Source organism: Cetorhinus maximus, chromosome 16 (assembly GCF_964194155.1).
Source record: "Cetorhinus maximus chromosome 16, sCetMax3.hap1.1, whole genome shotgun sequence".
In the NCBI taxonomy this organism is placed as follows: domain Eukaryota; kingdom Metazoa; phylum Chordata; class Chondrichthyes; order Lamniformes; family Cetorhinidae; genus Cetorhinus; species Cetorhinus maximus.
In genome coordinates this window covers 83,737,840-83,756,317 of record NC_135894.1, presented here as the reverse complement: position 1 = coordinate 83,756,317, position 18,478 = coordinate 83,737,840, and the positions used below count along the sequence as shown (strand labels likewise).

At 44.3% G+C, this 18,478-nt stretch overlaps 1 protein-coding gene across 1 annotated transcript; it reads left to right on the top strand.

Moving 5' to 3' along the window:
• Nucleotides 1–12,465: 12,465 nt before the first annotated feature.
• LOC144691896 (cilia- and flagella-associated protein 161-like) lies at nucleotides 12,466–14,770 on the top strand. The gene is given in 3 exon segments (XM_078560470.1): nucleotides 12,466–12,574; nucleotides 14,246–14,399; nucleotides 14,401–14,770. Coding segments are annotated over 3 exon segments (633 nt in total).
• Nucleotides 14,771–18,478: the final 3,708 nt, after the last annotated feature.

Genomic DNA, 18,478 nt, shown 5'->3' with positions numbered 1-18,478 from the left:
TGCTCCCATTTTTTATGTTCTTATGTTACAATATTGGCTATGATTATTAAATGTTTCTGAAGCCAGATGATGTTGGAAACTATTTTAATTAATACTAGATCTATTTACAGAATGCAACATGATACATGTATGCCTCCTCCCTCACCAAACCCCAGTGTCTCAGAAGTCCTTCTTTAAATGTGCTCGAGGTACTTAATTGATTAATGCCCTTTACCTGTACCTTAACCTTGATAATACAATTAACATAACATTATCATACTTCCAAGTTTTATCTTGTAAAGGAATAAGGGCCAAATAATATGAAATTAATACGGAAATATTAGTTTAAAAGTTACTTTGGGTAAAATCACAGTAAGACATATTTTAACAGGGATCAAAACTAGCTTGCAAAAACAGCAAAGTTGACTCCTTGACAACAAATGTGAGTTTACTGATAAGATATACACAACACCTAAAAGAAAAGGCATTCTATAGTAGCCTTGCCAAGACACTGGCATGTAAACCACAATACTAAGTAAATTGCAAAACAGATAAACAAAACGCTAGGTCCCAAGTTTTATCATCTTGCTGGATACAATACTTTGACTAAACAACATTGACAAACATGAGATAAAAACAAAAAACTACTGCGGATGCTGGAAATCCAAAACAAAAGCAGAATTACCTGGAAAAACTCAGCAGGTCTGGCAGCATCGGCGGAGAAGAAAAAAGAGTTGACGTTTCGAGTCCTCATGACCCTTCACGTCAACTCTTTTCTTCTCCGCTGATGCTGCCAGACCTGCTGAGTTTTTCCAGGTAATTCTATTTTTGTATTGACAAACATGATGTTAACATGAAGTTCAGTTTCAGGAATAAATTCAAAATAATATTTCCTAGAAATTGAATGGGCGCCGTCATTATAATAGGTGGTCCTTTCACCATATATAGGATATTAATTAGGGGTGGCCTATGATTTGAACAAATGAACATTTGCCACAGTATCCTTAATTATTCAACCCCAAAATTCATTATGTGCAGGATTTTTTGCTTGGCGTGTGGTTGCACGCCCAACACGCCTGAGCGTGAAATAAAACGCATTGATGTCAGCCAAGGGTGCCGGCGTCAATGTGCACTCTCACGGTAGTTTGGTCATGGGTGCATACCAGAGCCAGCAGTGTGCCTGCCAACAATTAAAAGGCCTATTAAGGCCATTAAGTTAACAATTGTGCTGAATTTTTCACTGCCCGTTCAACCTAACGGTTGACGGGCAGGCGAAAAGGCCAAGTGGCCTTTGTTTTTTTTTAAGAAACCTCATCCACGGGCGGGATGAGGTTTCCAAAATCAAAAACAAATGAAATAAAAACTTTAATTTTTAATTGAAAACGTGTCCCTGCTCATGTGACAGAGTCACAAAAGGTGACTGCTGGTTATTAATTTTTTCGATATATTCTTCATCTCCTTGAGCTACAGAGCTGCCTCAGGGAGATTATTCGGCGCTCTTTCAGGCCTTAATTGGCCAACCTGCATAAAATCACGGTGCATTGCCGATCGTGTGCAGTCGGCTTCCCGACTGCCCCCACCCACCCCTCCCGCCGATCCCGCATGCCAAGGGCAAAGTTCTGCCCATTAAATATCTCCACCTAAACTTGAATCTTCAGATTCGGTCGGGAGACCCAATAGATTGACTTCAGATCTGTTCTGAACCTAACGAATCTCACTTGGGGATTAAGGTAATATTGCCTAATATTTGATGAATATACTTACTTTTATTGACTTACTTGCTTACTCTTAGAATTCTTACCTTTATAACCAAGTAAAGTGAATGCTGGATTCTCTTATATAAATAAGAACTTGTTACCTCTTCTTTTCGAGAGTTATTTAGCTTTGCAAATTATACCCTTTTTATAACCAGGCATGCTTCCTTATTATAATAAATTTGTGTGTATTCTTAAAACTCAAATTGTCTCACCTAAACTTCTGTGAACCCAACTCCTACTCCCTTAATGATGGGTGAATATTTACTGAGGAATTAACCCGGACCCTTATAATAGCTGGGAATATTACAATCTAGCTAAAATATTATTGAAATTTATAATATCGGGAGGAAGGTAAAACTCCTGGGTGATTTTCTTCCTTTGGCTATGTGGCAAGTTAGATTCACTGGACCCAAAAAACGTGTCCATGAGTCCGGCTTCCTCTGGCTAAAGTTGAGGGAAATTAATCAGGGGATACATCTGATCTCGTAGCTCCAAAATAAAGGGCCTAGGAATGTAAAAATAACACAATCTGTGCGCTCAGCTCATCTACCTTATTCACTAGCTTCCTCGCATTGAAGTATATACCACTAATCGCTGAACAACTTCTTCATTGCTTATCTTCTAGCTTTTGTTTACTTTGCTTTCTGAACTCGCTTCCTAATTTTCTGACTTCCATTTCCAGTTTTGCTTCTCTCCCTTCTAAATCTATACTTAAGTTCCCACTTTCGCTCAGCCCACAAGCATGACCCAGACTTTCCTGTCGCTTGCCATTTCAATTTACCATCTTGTTGTTATACCCACATGCCCGTCCTTGACCTGCCACAATGTTCCAGTGAAGCCCAACGCAAAATGAAAGAAAAGCACCTCATCTTCTGATTAGACACTTTACAGCCTTTTGGACTTAACATTGAGTTCAACAACTTCATACCATGAACTCTTTCCTCCATCTTGACTCCGTTTTAAATCCATTTTTCCCCCAAACCACACCCCCCTCACCTCATTGGGCCATCTGTCACTTGTTCTTATGTTTTGCTTTCATAGAGCGCTGACCCCTGTTCTGCTTGTAACACGTTCTACTATCTTACCTTTATGCCACCATCAGCACCTTCTTTAGTCTTTAACGCTAGCATTAACACTCCCTTTGTCTTGTGTCCATGACATCTTTGTCAATCTCTCCTGAGCTTCCACCTATTCCTGACCTTCTATTTTGCTCCATCCCCTCTTAACAGTACAGAATACATCACAGTTCTACCTCTCTTTAGTTCTGAAGACGAGTCATACGAACTTGAAATGTTAACTCTGTTTCTCTCTGTACAGATGCTGCCAGCCCTGCTGAGTTTTTCCAGCATTTTCTGTTTCTATTATGACCATTAAACTTTCATTGATTGTCATAAATGGTCCACTAATGCCCTTTGGGGAAGGAAACCTGCCATCCTTACCTGGTCTGTCGTACATGTGACTCTAGAACCACAGGAATCTTAACTGCTCTGAAATGGCCAAGCAAGCCACTCAGTTCTAGGGCAATTAGGGATGGGCAATGAATATGGGCCTTTACAGCAATGCCCACATCCCATTAAAGAATAAAAATAATATCACCTAACTGTATTGCTTTCCTGGCTTTTCTCCTCTCTATTACCCCACATGCACAGCTGAGCCACCCATGGTACCATGGACTTGGCTGTGGCTATATTCTCCAGAAGAACCATAGTCCTTACCATTATTCAGAATTTGATACTGGTTGAAGAACAAGATGTGCTCAGCACCATTTGCCTGGTTCTGCTTGATCGTCCGGTGGTCATCCACTCCCCTCTGCGTGAACATCCTTTTCGTGTTGCACTATTTTGGGTGATGTTCCTGCTGCAGCTGGAAGTATGTGCAAGAAATGGGCATTGGGTCTGAGGCTAAGTTGTGTGACATTGAGGTGGAGCATCTGAATATTAGGTGTGAGTCCTGAGTGCTGGGGACCGTTGCTGATGAGCGAAGAGTGTTTTTTAATCTTTCATGGGATGTGGGTGTCACTGGCAAGGTCAGCATTTGTTGCCCATCCTTAACTGCCCTTGAGAAGGTGGTGGTGAGTTGCTTTCTTCAACTGCTGCAGTCCATCTGGTGAGGTCTAGCGAGCAACGTGCGAGGTGATTGGTGCAGTATGTTATTTTGCTGAACATTCATCAGGAGCCAGCCTGTCTTCAACATAGATTTGTTCACAAAACCCAGTATAACTTGATGCAGACTACTTTTCCCTTCAATATGGTTCCTCCGCCCAGGTGGAAAATGATATTTATTTAAATGTGCCCTAACCTTTCCCCAATTAGTATTAGCTGCTCTTAATCACAACTAGAGCATGCACTTTATTGTCACAATGTTAACATTAACATGGTAGATAGGTTTGAAAGTGCATTCATTGACCTTGACCATTCACATGAGGTCATTGAGCTTCTTGCGGCACTGCTCAGGCTCTGCGCATTGGTGTCCCTGACATTTTCTCCCATTCCCTTTGGATGGTGATGTTTCAGGTCCCCTTGCCCTCCCCCACTGGAGAAACAAACATATGAATTAGGAGCAGGAGTAGGTCACTCAGCCCCTTGAGCCTGCTCCACCATTCAATAAGATCATGCCTGATCTGATTTTAGCCTCACAATCCTGCCTAGCCCCAATAACCTTTCACCCCCTTGCCTATCAAGAATCTGTCTACCTCTGCCTTAAAGATATTCAAGGACTCTGCCTCAACCACCTTTTGAGGAAGAGAATTCCAAAGTCTCACAACCCTCTGAAAGAAAAAAAATATTCATCTCTGTCCTAAATTGGTGACCCCTTATTTTGAAACAGTGAACCTGAGTTCTAGATTCTCCCACAAGAAGAAACATCCTCTCCACGCTCATGTCAAGTCCTCTCAGGATCTTATGTGTTTCAATCAAGTCACCTCTTACTCTTCTAAACTCCAGAGGATACAAGCCTAGCCTGTCCAGCCTTTCTTCTTAAGACAACCTGCTCATTCCAGATATTACTCTCGTAAACCTTCTCTGAACTGCTTCTAATGCATTTACATCTTTCCTTAAATGAGGAGATCAATGCTGTACACAGTATTCCAGATGTGGTGTCACCAATGTTCTGTATACCTGAAGCATAGCCTCCCTGTGCTTGTATTGAATTCCCCCACAATAAACGATAACATTCTATTAGCTTCCCTAATTACTGACTGCACCTGCATACTAACCTTTTGTGGTTCATGCACTAGTACACCCAGATCCCTCTGTATCTCAGAGCTCTGCAATCTCTCACCATTTAGATAATATGCTGCTTTTTTATTTGTCCTGCCAAAATGGACAACTTTACAGTTTCCTACATTATACTCCATTTGCCAGACCTTTGTCCACTCACCTAGCCTGTCTATATCCTTTTGTAGCACCCCTTACTTCCTCTTCACAACTTATTTTCTACCTATCTTTGTGTCATCAGCAAATTTCTCCTTTCTCCTCCTGTCCATCACTAAGACCTCCAGTGTCACAATTCCCTGGCGCTCTATTTCTGCAGCTCCTACTTGCAGTCAGTGTCAGCACAGTGAAGGTACAGTTGTCCAGCTGTGAAAATGGGCAGACAGGAAATGTGGCCCAACCCATTGAGATTGATCCAAACATTTCTGCAACTGGTCAACGAATGGTTTGATGTAGACTTGCACTCACCAGTTTAATGTTACTTTGCATGGAAAAGTTGCTGCCAGTGAGAGACGGAAACAGTGTAGTGACCTTGACAGGGCATCTGTGATCTGAGTGAAAAGAGAAAGCAATTGTGTATCTCCTCAACCAAACAAATTGAAGAATCCATACCCAGACACATGGGGCAACAAATTGGGATCATTTGTGTCCATTTTGTAGCTCTATGAATTCCCTTAGACCTCCAAAATGGCATCCATGATGTTTGTGTACATTTGTGGGGTAAATTGCATTGGATGGCATGTTGCCGATGATATTAGAGCGTGCACAGTGAATGTCCACTGGAAGTATGCAGAGCAGGCAGATCATAATGTCATTCGGTGTGTAATGCTAATTTGGAGTCAGTGGTGCCACTTTGCAGTTCAAAGCTCCACCTACGCCTTCTCTTAACCTAGCGCAACTGAACCCATGCCCAGCAACAGGGAGGACCCCCACTAATGCTGTTTAAAGTGATCACTAATTAGAGGTTAGTTGATTTCTTCTGGCTGTTGTTGCAATTCTACAAATATTTGTCACTTTCTACAGGTGTTTCAAATTGCAAAGTCTACAAGGAATGGTGTGGCAAGTGCTGAAGGAGTTTTTGTTGACTTCAAGGCTTCTGCCCAAACCAGTTTCTCCCAGATATGGAGGGGATGAATGTTGAAGGTGGTGGATGGGGTGCCAATCAAACAGGTTGACTTTACCTGGGTGGCATCGAGCTTTTTGAGTGTTGTTGGTGCTGCACCTATCCAGGCAAGTGGAGAGTATTTCATCACACTCCTGACTGGTGAACAGGATTTGGGGAGTCAGGTGGTGAATTGCTTGCTGCAAAATTCCCATCTTTGACATGTTCTTGTAGCCACAGTATTTCCATGGCTGGTCCAGTTTAGTTTCTGGTCAATGGTAATCCCCAGGGTGTCGATAGTGGGGGATTCAGTGATGGTAATGCCATTGAATGTCAAGGGGCGATGATTAGATTTTCTCTTGTTGGAGATGGTTATTGCCTGGCACTTGTGTGGCATGAATGTTACTTGCCACTTGTCAGCCCAAGCCTGGATATTGTCCAGGTCTTGCTGCATATGGGCACAGACTATTTCAGTATCTGAGGAATGCTGAATGGCTGAACATTTTGCAATCATCAGCGAACATCCCCACTTCAGACCTTGTGATGGAGGGAGGTCATTGATGAAACAGCTGAAGGTGGTTGATCATAGGGCACTACCCTGAGGAACTCCTGCAGTGATGCCCCAGGACTGAGATGATTGACCTCCAACAACCACAACCAGTTCCTTTGTGCTAGGTATGACTCCAGCCAGTGGAAGAGTTTTCTTCTGATTCCCATTGACTCCAGTTCTGCTAGGGCTCCTTGATGCTACATTCGGTCAAATGCTGCCTTGATGTCAAGGACAGTCACTCTCACCTCACCTCTGGTGTTCAGCTCTTTTGTCCACATTAGGAACAAGGCTGCAATGAGGTCAGGAGCTGAGAGGCCCTGGCTGAACCTAAACTGAGCATCCGTGAACAGGTAAAAGCAAAATACTGCGGATGCTGGAAATCTGAAACAAAAACAGAAAATGCTGGAAAAACCCAGCGGGTCTGGCAGCATCTGTGGAGAGAAAAACAGAGTTAACGTTTCGAGTAGCTCTGAAGAAGGGTCATTTAGACTCAAAACATCAACTCTGTTTCTCCCTCCACAGATGCTATCAGACCTGCTGAGTTTTTCCGGCATTTTCTGTTCTTTTGTCAGTGAGCAGGCTATTGCTGAGTAGGTGCTACTTGTTTGCACTGTCACTTGCTGATAATCGAGAGTAGACTGATGGTGTTCTAACTGGCCGGTTGGATTTAGCCTGTTTTTTGTGTACAGGACATACCTGGGCAATTTTCCACATTGCTAAGTAGATGTCAATTTTGTAGCTGTACTGAAACAGCTTGGCTAGGGGCGCGGCAAGTTCTGGAGCACAAGTCTTCAGCCGGAATGTTGTCAGGGCCCATAGCCTTTGCAGCATCCGGTACCTTCAACCATTTCTTGATATCATATGAAGTGAATTGAATTGGATGAAGACTGACAACTGTGATGCTTGGGAACTCAGGACAAGGTGGAGATGGATCATCCACTCAGCACTTCTGGCTGAAGATTGTTGCAAATGCTTCATCTTTTTCTTTTGCACTGTTTTGCTGGGCTACCCTATCATCGAGGATGAGGATATTTGTGGAGCCTCTTCCTCCGGTTACTTGTTTAATTGTCCATCATCAATCACAACAGGATGTAGCAGGACTGCAGAGTTTAAATCTGATCTGTTGGTTGTGGGGTCACTTGGCCCTGTCCATCGCATGCTGCTTCTGCTGTTTGACATGCAAGTAGTCCTGAGTTGTAGCTTCACCAGGTTGACACCTCATTTTTAGGTATGCCTGGTGCTGTTCCTGGCATGCCCTCCTGCACTCTTCATTGAGCCAGGGTTGATCCCAGCTTGATGGTAATGGTAGAGTGGGGGATATGCCGGGCCATGAGGTTACAGATTGTGGTTGAATACAATTCTGCTGCCGCTGATGGTCAACAGTGCCTCATGGATGCCCAATCTCGAGCTTCTAGAACTGTTCAAAATATATCCCATTTAGCATGGTGGTAGCGCCACACAACACGATGGAGGATATCCTCAATTGAAGATGGGACTTTATCTTAACAAGGACTGTGTGTTGGCCACTCCTACTGATACTGTCATGGACAGATGCATCTGTGACAGATAAATTGGTGAGGGTAAGGTCAAGTATATTTTTAGAGTCATAGAGTCATAGAGGTCTACAGCACAGAAAAAGGCCCTTCGGCCCATCGAGTCTTCGCCGGTCAAACAAGTACCTAACTATTCTAATCCCATTTTCAGCACTAGGTCTGTAGCCTTGCATGCCATGGCAGTGGTGGTTCCCTCACCACCTGCTGTAAGCCCAGTCTAGCAGCTAAGTCCTTTGGGGCTCAACCAGCTTGGTCACTAGTGGCGTTACCAAGCCACTCTTGGTGATGGACGTTGAAGTCCCCCACCAAAAGTACATTCTGTGCCCTTGCCACCCTCAGTGCTTCTTCCAATTGGTGTTCGGTATGGAGGAATACTGACTTTTCAGCTGAGGGGTGTAGTGCCAGTTCCTCAGGGTAGTGTCCTAGGCCCAAACACCTTCAATTTCTTCATCAATGACTTTCCCTCCATCATAAGGTCAGAAGTGGGGCTGATCGCTGGTGATATTGCAGAGCGCCCAGGGGAATGAGAAAGGAATAATTGGCAAACTAGTTGTGCGAGGCCCCTTGGGGATGAGCGACCATAATATGATAGAATTCTTCATCAAGATGGAGAGTGAGGTAGTTGATTCTGAGACTTGGGTCCTGAATCTTAATAAAGGAAACTACGATGGTATGAGGTGCGAGTTGGCTATGATGGATTGGGAAATGTTACTTAAAGGGATGACGGTAGATAGGCAATGGCAAACATTCAAAGAGCGCATGGGTGAACTGTAATAATTGTTTATTCCTGTCTGGCACAAAAGTAAAACAGGAAAGGTGGCCAAACCATGGCTTACAAGGGAAATTAGAGATAGTATTAGATGCAAGGAAGAGGCATACAAATTGGCCAGAAAATACAACAGACCTGAGGATTGGGAGCAGTTTAGAATTCAGCAAAGGAGGACCAAGGGATTGATTAAGAAGGGGAAAATAGAGTACGAGAGTAAGCTTGCAGGGAACATAAAAGCTGACTGTAAAAGTTTCTATAGGTATGTGAAGAGAAAAAGATTGGTGAAGACAAATGTAGGTCCTTTACAGTCGGAAACAGGGGAATTTATAAAGGGGAACAAAGAACCAGCTGACAAACTAAATACATACTTTGGTTCTGTCTTCACAAAGGAGGACACTAATAACATACCAGAAATGTTGGGGAACACAGGGTTTAGTGAGAGGGAGGAACTGAAATAAATCAGTATTAGTAGGGAAATGGTGTTGGGGAAATTGAGGGAATTGAAGGCTGATAAATCCCCGGGGCCTGATAATCTACATCCCAGAGTACTTAAGGAAGTGGCCCTAGAAATAGTGGATGGATTGGTGGTCATCTTCTGAGATTCTATAGACTCTGGAACAGTTCCTACAGATTGGAGGGTAGCTAATGTAACCCCACTATTTAAAAAGGGAGGCAGAGAGAAAACAGGGAATTATAGACCAGTCAGCCTGATGTTGGTAGTGGGGAAAATTCTAGAGTCCATTATAAAAGATTGAATAGCTGAGCACGTGGAAAACAGTGGCAGAATCGGACAGAGTCAGCATGGATTTATGAAAGGGAAATTATGCTTGACAAATCTACTGGAATTTTTAGAGGATGTAACTAGTAGAGTTGATGAGGGGGAGCCAGTGGATGTGGTTTATTTGGACTTTCAGAAGGCTTTCGACAAAGTCCCACATAAGAGATTGGCGTGTAAAATTAAAGCACATGGGATTGGGGGTAGTGTATTGAGATGGATAGAAAACTAGTTGGCAGACAGGAAACAAAGAGTAGGAATAAACGGGTCTTTTTCCGAATGGCAGGCAGTGACTAGTGGGGTCCCGCAGGGATGGGTGCTGGGACCCCAATTATTCACAATATATGTTAATGATTTAGATGAGGGAACTAAATGTAATATCTCCAAATTTGCAGATGACACAATGCTGGGTGGGAGAGTGAGCTGTGAGAAGGATGCAGAGATGCTTCAGTGTGATTTGGACAAGCTGAGTGAGTGGGCAAATGCATGGCAGATGCAGTATAATGTGGATAAATGTGAGGTTATCCACTTTGGTAGCAAAAACAGGAAGGCAGATTATTATCTGAATGGCTATAAATTGAGAGAGGGGAATGTGCAACAAGACCTGGGTGTCCTTGTACACCAGTCGCAGAAGGTAAGCATGCAGGTGCAGCAGGCAGTCAAGAAGGCAAATGGTATGTTGGCCTTCATAGCGAGAGGATTTGAGTACAGGAACAGGGATGTCTTGCTGCAATTGTACAGGGTCTTGGTGAGACCACACTTGGAATATTGTGTACAGTTTTGGTCCCCTTATCTGAGGAAGGATATACTTGCTATAGAGGGAGTGCAGCGAAGGTTTACCCGACTGATTCCTGGGATGGCGGGACTGACATATGAGGAGAGATGGAGTCGATTAGGATTATATTCGCTGGAGTTCAGAAGAATGAGGGGGGATCTCATAGAAACCTATAAAATTCTCACAGGACTAGACAGGGTGGATGCAGGAAGGATGTTCCCGATGGTGGGGGTGTCCAGAACCAGGGGTCACAGTCTGAGGATACGGGGTAGACCATTTAGGACTGAGATGAGGAGAAATTTCTTCACCCAGAGAGCGGTGAGCCTGTGGAATTCGTTACCACAGAAAGTAGTTGAAGCCAAAACGTTGCATGTTTTCAAGAAGGAGTTAGATATAGCTCTTGGGGTGAAAGGGATCAAAGGGTTTGGGGAGAAAGCGGGAGCAGGCTATTGAGTTGGATGATCAGCCATGATCATAATGAATGGCAGAGCAGGCTCAAAGGGCCAAATGGCCTACTCCTGCTCCTAGTTTCTATGTACTGTTTGTGACCCCTCAGATATAGAAGCAACCCATGTCTGTATGCAGCAAGGCCAGGCAACATTCAGGCTTTGGTTGATAGGTGGCAAATAACATTTGTGCCACACCAGTGGCAGGCAATGACCATCTCCAACAAGAAAGAATCTAGCCATCTCCCCTTAATATTCAACAGCAATATCATCACTAAATCATCTGCCATCAACAACTTGGAGGTTACCATTGACCAGAAGCTTAACTAGACTAGCGACATAAACACAGTAGCTATGAGAGCAGGTCAGGGACTGAGAACACTTCAGCAGACAATTCACCTCCTGACTCCCCAAACCATGTCCACCATCCAGAAAGCACAAGTCAGGAGTGTGATGGAATACTCTCCAGTTTCCTGGATTAGTGTGTCTCCAATAACGCTCAAGAAGCTTCATACTAGCCAGGACAAAGTAGCCCACTTGATCAGCACCCCATCAACTACCTTAAACATTCACTCCCTTCACCACTGATATACAGTGGCAGCAGTGCGTACCATTACAAGATGCACTACAGCAACTTGCCAAGCTGCCAATTCAACAGCACCTTCCAAACCTTCTACCACCTAGAAGCACAATGGCAACAGATGCATGGGAACACCACCACCTGCAAGATCACCTTCAAATCACACACCATCCTGACTTGGAACTAAGTCGCTGTTCCTTCACTGTCGCTGGGTCAAAATTCTGGAACTCCCTTCCTAGCTGCACTGTAAGTGTACCCACACCAGATGGACTGCAGTGACTCAGCACCACCAACTCAAGAACAATTTGTGATGGGCAACAAATGCTGGCCTTGCCAGCGATGCTCACACCCCACGAAAAGAAAATTCCATGTTTCAGTATAGAGTCTCCCAGAATTTCAGCCATTCTTTATTAACGACTGTCTGAAACATAACACATGGAGGAAAGATCAGTCCACATGTTCAAACTGGCATTCTATTACTTCCTGCTGCACCATGTTAATCTGTAAAACTGACAAAACTCAAATGAATGGCAACTGAAATAACCACCAAAAATCCAAAAACAGGAACAGTACAAGTTAAGCTATATGTTATCATAATGATTGTCACCAAATATTTTGGAATAACACATCATAATTCATTTCATAGTGAATCTCATGGGAGGAGAAAAGGCCTCAAGTCTAATTCCTCCTAAGCGATTAGCTGTCAAATTCTGTGTGATTATAGATCCTGTGAAGTTTCTTGGGACCTTTTAACTATGTTAAATGCATTATATATTTATAAATTGTTATTGGAAAGTTCTTAATGTGGGCTATATTCTAGGGGGTGCTAATTCGGGGAGCCCACCCACGCTCCTGACAGCTGCCCCATAGCAATTGAATACTGGGAGCAGTGTTAATTGTTTTAAGGTGAGACTCCTGGCCTTATTCCAGGAGCAAGTCCCTCCTTAAAGAGCTTCCGGCCAATCGGATGACCAGCAGCCCTAGTTTCAGCAGCGCCACCAGGGAGTGGTCTGGAGTCTCACAGGGGCCTGCCAACCTGGTCCGGAGAGGGGTGAGGGACCAGATTCGTGAGGACGGTAGGGAGGGCTAAAGGGGGTTGAACTTAGGGAGGGGTGCCTCTGATAGACCCAGGGGGCCTGCAGAGAAAGATCCCTCCTCACCAACACCAGTCCATGCAACTAAAGCTGCTGGGTTTACTGCATGGTGTGAGGCGCCCCTACCTCTTAAGGACCTTAATTAGACCCAAGGCTGGAATGTCAAATCCCTTCCCCGCTCCCCCATAAAATTTCAAACAGGTCGAGGGTGGTAGGAAAACCATTTGCTGGGCTTTACATCCCCTCCACCATCAAACTTGCAGGCGGGGGAGCATAAAATCCAGCCCAGTTAAAACAAATACTTATGCTGAGAGTGCAGAGGGACATGAACATGTTGTAAGTGATGGCGCAGGTACCCCCATTGATTTGATCAATGATAGGAGGTCACTCAGTGGTGAGAGGTACACAGTCAATTTTTCCCTTGATTTAGGAATCAGGCCTAAAATGCAATCATTTTAATGATTGCGTCATTGACACCATTACCAATTGACTCCAGTGTAAAGGAATGTTGTCCCTGGTGACTTCTGCTTAGCAGCTCAGGGGTTGGTTTAAGTTAGCAGGAGTGCTGAATGAAAAACAGGATGAGAAAAACTAACTTGACTGCAAACTGACCAGCCACAAACTCCAAGCCAGACAGCAGGCTGAATGTGTCTCAACAAATCACAGCCAGAAGGTGTGCTGCATATTTGAAAGCGGGTGATTTGGAGGAGGCAGGTAACTGTCAAAAATGATGGCTAACAGCTTGTTGACACAAGTTACAAAAACTTGACTAATGCAATTTATGGCATGTGATCAGGCTATGATCAAATTAACACATTGGCCATGTGTATGAATAAGTAAGGAGAGCAGACTGGCCTATTTTTGTCACAGACCCCAGCCATGCTTGATGGTTGGCCTTTAAGAGAGTGTATAAATATAGAGTGAGGCCAGACAATGGTGATAAAGAAACAAAATCAGATTCCAGGCAGCCATCAGGTTAAGGGCCCTACCCTGAGGGCCACTGAGTAATACGAACGTACGGACATGTGAACATAAGAATTATGAGCAGGGATAGGCCGTAAGATCTAACAAGTGTGAAAAGCCTCCAGCATCTAAGCCTCAAGCTGCTGTCCATAAGGAACTGAAGCTGAGAAAAACTCACTTTGAATTCGACTGTTCAGGGTATTGTGGGTTTCTTTGCCTGGGTCTTTTAAAATCTATGTGGCTCACTGTTGCCTTAACGGAGGTGTAACTGGGCTTTAGAGTACTTAGGGAATTTAGAAGTTATCATTGTACTAATTTATAGATCTATGTATGTACTCAAAATTATTTCTTCTATTAATAAAGGTTTAATTTAATTTTGTAAGAAACCTGTAAAACTTGATGGCCTTCTTTTTACTGAATCCAAAGCCCGCATCTCAAAATAAGTACAAATTGCACATGGTTGTGGCAGCTGCTTCAAGTTTCCCCCTGGGGTTTGGGCAGTTTGGCATTTACCATCTGCCTGCCATAACACAGTGCTCTCCAAATGCAAAAAAAGTTGGAATTTTTCTTAATAACAAGGGATTAGTAAATGTGGAGGAGCAAAGGGATTTGGATATCCAGGTACACAAACACCTAAATCTTGGTGCATGGGTTTAAAACATAATCAAAAAGGATAAACGACATCTCAAGAGGGCTGGAATTCTTGTTTGGACACCAACCAAGAGAGCTTTGCCCTCAGAGTACTGGAAGGAGTTGCTGGGCAGCTATACCTGACAAGTGATATCAAATTACTTCGGAAATTTGCCAGAAAATCTCAGATGCAGCTAGTGAATCTGACAGACCAGCTCCCACCTGAGCTGTTGGCAGGTCTTATACTTGGATCCACAGATGCGCCTTGAATATGATGGAGACACAGTGCAAGCAAATGTAAAAGTACTTATCAAACATATCTGTACAAACCAGGCTTTAGCCGCACTTCAGAAATACTCTTTCTGGACAGCGTTTGGAAGAGAGTATGAAATCACTGCCAACACCTTCTATGATAGCCATCGAGCTGAAAAAGACTTGAACCACTGGGTTATTGTCACTGGAGAGCCTGGTGTCCCACATGGCACCTTGTTTCAGGCACCTCTGCCTATTTGGAAGGATGAAAACTCAAAGGAAAAGCATCCTCGGGCATCACCTGACCACTCAACTCAACAGCCCAGTTGTTAATTTAACGAGCTATAACTAATGCTCGTTAGTTACACTGATTTCAGTTTCTTGGTGATGAGCTGAAAACAACATGAGGTTGGCTACAGATACTGACTCCAATGGATCCATTCTCCTCTCCACCGGCCCTTGTGTTTTGTGTTGCACTTGCCTTTCTACCTTCTCTTTCTCCCTCTAATTCCTCTCTTCTCTTTGGCAAAATGATTTCAGTGGAACATTGATTTCAGTTTTGGACACCGCACCTCATTACAGGAGCAGGACATGAACCCTGAGTTTGCTGTACTATTCAATTAGCTCATGACTGATCTGTACAATTGTCCCATTTACCGGTCTTAGCTCCACATCCCTTCGCATACTCACCTAAAATATCTTTTCAACCTCAGTCTTGGAAACACAATTGACACAATCTCCACAGCCTTTTGGGGAACAAATTCCATATTTCTACCAATCTTTGTCTGAAGAAGTTCTTCTTGGTCTCCCTCCTAATTGGCCTTGCTCTAATTTGAAGATTATGCCCCTTGGGACTCCCTCACCTGAGGAATAGCTTTCCTGTATCTATCCAATCAAAGCCTTTTGAAACTATATGCACCTCGATGAGGTCACCCCTCAATCTTCATATGAAAGGGAACGCAAACCAATGTATGCAACCCGATCTCATAATTTAACCATCTAAGCTCCAGTTCATTTTGCCAAAGAGAAGAGAGGAATTAGAGGGAGAAAGAGAGGGTAGAAAGGCAAGTGCAACACAAAACACAAGGGCTGGTGGAGAGGAGAATGAATCCATTGGAGTCAGTATCTGTAGCCAACCTCATGTTGTTTTTCAGCTCATCACCAAGAAACAAAGTGCCACAGGCAAACAGGTGGATGGAAATTTCCAGTGGCTGGAGTTGTTTAAAGCAGGCGGCTGGTCACATGATGTTATTAACGGCTCCTCCATTCTCTGCCAGAAAGTTATCAGCCTTCAGGAGTTTAGCTGGAGCCGAGGTCATGTGTTTTGCACTTTGAAAAGCAGCTCATGAATAGATAACTAAGGGTGTGATGCTAAACTGTCAGATGAATCCAGGCAGACCCATGTTGTTCTGGTTCTTCCAGAATTCAGGCCAATTAGTCCATTGCTGGAGGAATGCATTCAAAACTACTCAAACTCAGTGAACTTAACTTTTTAACCTTTCCAAGGCTACTACTTAAACCTTTATTGAAAAAATAAACAAAGCACAAAGACGGAGCTGTTGAGTCATGTGAGGTGGGTAGATCGGTTTGATTGGCGCAGGCTTGGAGGGCCGAAGGGCCTGTTCCTGTGCTGTACTTTTCTTTGATACACAAGATCAGAGACATAATAATGTAAAGTAAGATAATGATCAGTGATACCGGAAAGCTGTCTAGTTAGGGAATGGTATTTTATAGTCTACGTCCATTTCTGTTTATTTTATATCATATTATTGCCATTAAACAATTCTCATTTCCACAGAGATCACATCATAATGTAAACACACTGAAAAACAAGTAAAATAATGGTATAGAATAACATCACTGCAGGTTACGTGTCAACACAGTTTTTTTTTTGAAAAAATTTTCCCCTCACTCATCTCGATGCTACAGACAGTTCCACAGACACCTGCTGTCGCATGCTGGTGTTTCTCAAAATGACAGTTGGTGAGTGTTTTTCAACATGAACAGCATCTTAAAAGAGTTTAAATCTGCCATTACCTGAAAACCACACTATGTGCTCTTGCCAGCTGAGGGTACTGGATAGCAGTTAGGAATGTCAACATTTTTTCCTGCCCTCAGCCTATGGGGCACTGAGATCACTTACATTACCCTGTGGCTGAGATTTGTCACGCCAGTGGATCACAGCCCCGAGTTACTTACGGGTATATTGAACTTTTTAAGGAAGACATGTTTTTTAATAAAAGACATATAAGCAAAGACACTGGCAGGGATTTTTTGTGCCCGCGGGCATCGGGTGTGTTCAGTGGCGTATGCGGACAATATCGCGCGATCGGTTTCACGATGGCGTGACACCAGCTCATGATCGTCTGCTCAGCCCGCCAATGGCAGGCCGCGTTCCCTGCCATTGGACGCTGGGAACCTCATTGTAATACATCAGCATCTCATTAATAGGACTGCCTGCCGGAATCGTCCCCCACTGCTGGATCGTCCGTCCACGTTGGCGGGAAAACACACCAATGTGTTTCATAGCAGCACATAAGCGACGTGCGCTTGGCGGGCTGCACTTTGCTTGAGACTTCAATGTTTGTTTGCCTACTTTGTTTCGGTCAGCACTCACAGTCATCAGCGCCAGGCTTCACAGGCAGCACCACATCACTTTTAGGGGGGGTTCATGGCAGATCTCTACCGACTAGACCAGCCACATGTGGGTGGCTTTTCAATGGCTGCAGGGCTGGGGCTTGCTTGGCGAAGGCAGAGAACTGGCCTCAGGCAAGGGAAGAGGCTGCAGGACGAGGGCTGTACTGGGGAAAGGGGGTATCCCCGGGTGTGTGTGGGGGCACAAGTTGATCTGTGCAAGTGGCCTCGAGATGGTGATGCCTGAGGAATCAGTCTCCAGAGAAGATGAGGCCAAATGGACATGTGAGGGTGTGTGTGTGAGAATGGGTGGTGATGTCCCTTGAGCTGGCAGTGAGTGAGATGCCAGCGAATGTGTGATGGGCTTGAGTGTGTGAGTTTTGAGTGATGAGATGGCTGCCATACCCTGGCAGCATGGATGAGATCATTCATCCTCTATCTACATTGGATGGCCAACCTCTTCTGTGCAACATTGGCACTGGTCACCACTGCCACTGCCTACCAAGCCGGAGTGGTAATGTAGCTGCCCCTCCTGCGGCCAGAGCGGGGGTAGAGGACATCACAATGGGCCTCCATGGCATCTAAAAGGGCTCTCGAGGGCTACAGTCTTCTTGCCTTTCAGGGCCAAGCCTTCTTTGCTGCAGTCCTGGGCTGGAAGCATGGTTGTACTCTAAATGTGGTGTCTGGCGTGATGAAGCGGCGAGGTGATGGCATGGCAGGTGAATCAGGGCCCACCTGCTATGGAAACGTCATGTTTCCCAGGAATGCATAAATAATGTGGCAGGCTCGGGATGATACAGCATGAAAATTCATCATCGTGGCTGGCAGATAAACCAATGTTTTACCTGCCCGCTGCCACACTGGGATGAACCTGGGTTGATTCCGTCCACGGAGCCAAATGAGGTTGAGAATGTAAAGTAACCACTTTCTGGAAAATTCCTATGTGTATTACACTTGACTGACTAGTCCTGAGAGAACATGGAATGTCGCATCTAAAAAGATGTCAAGGCCTACTTCAGACTGAGACACTTGAAAGGAAGAGATGAAATGCAAAAGGCTGAACTCATTCTCCTGTGGTTGCTGAGACAATGATTGCCACATCTCAGCAGATATCCAAACCCATCTCCTGTTGAGTTATATCCCAGAATGTGGAAATTGTCTGAGTTGAAAGAAAATGGACTTTGGGCAAAAGACATGTTTGTTTTTCCCTTCCAGGAATGCACAAGGAAATGGGTTCAAGAGCTAGCTGCAGGCCTGATCTGTGTGTGCTGGTGTCCTAGGGTGCTAGTGTGTGCTGTGAGGGTCATAGCAGAAGAAGATCAACTTGGCACCCCTTTACAGCTTGCTGGCAAAGGCTCTCTCCCTCTCTCTGTTGCTGGAGGCAAGTTAGCAAAGCCACAATCATAA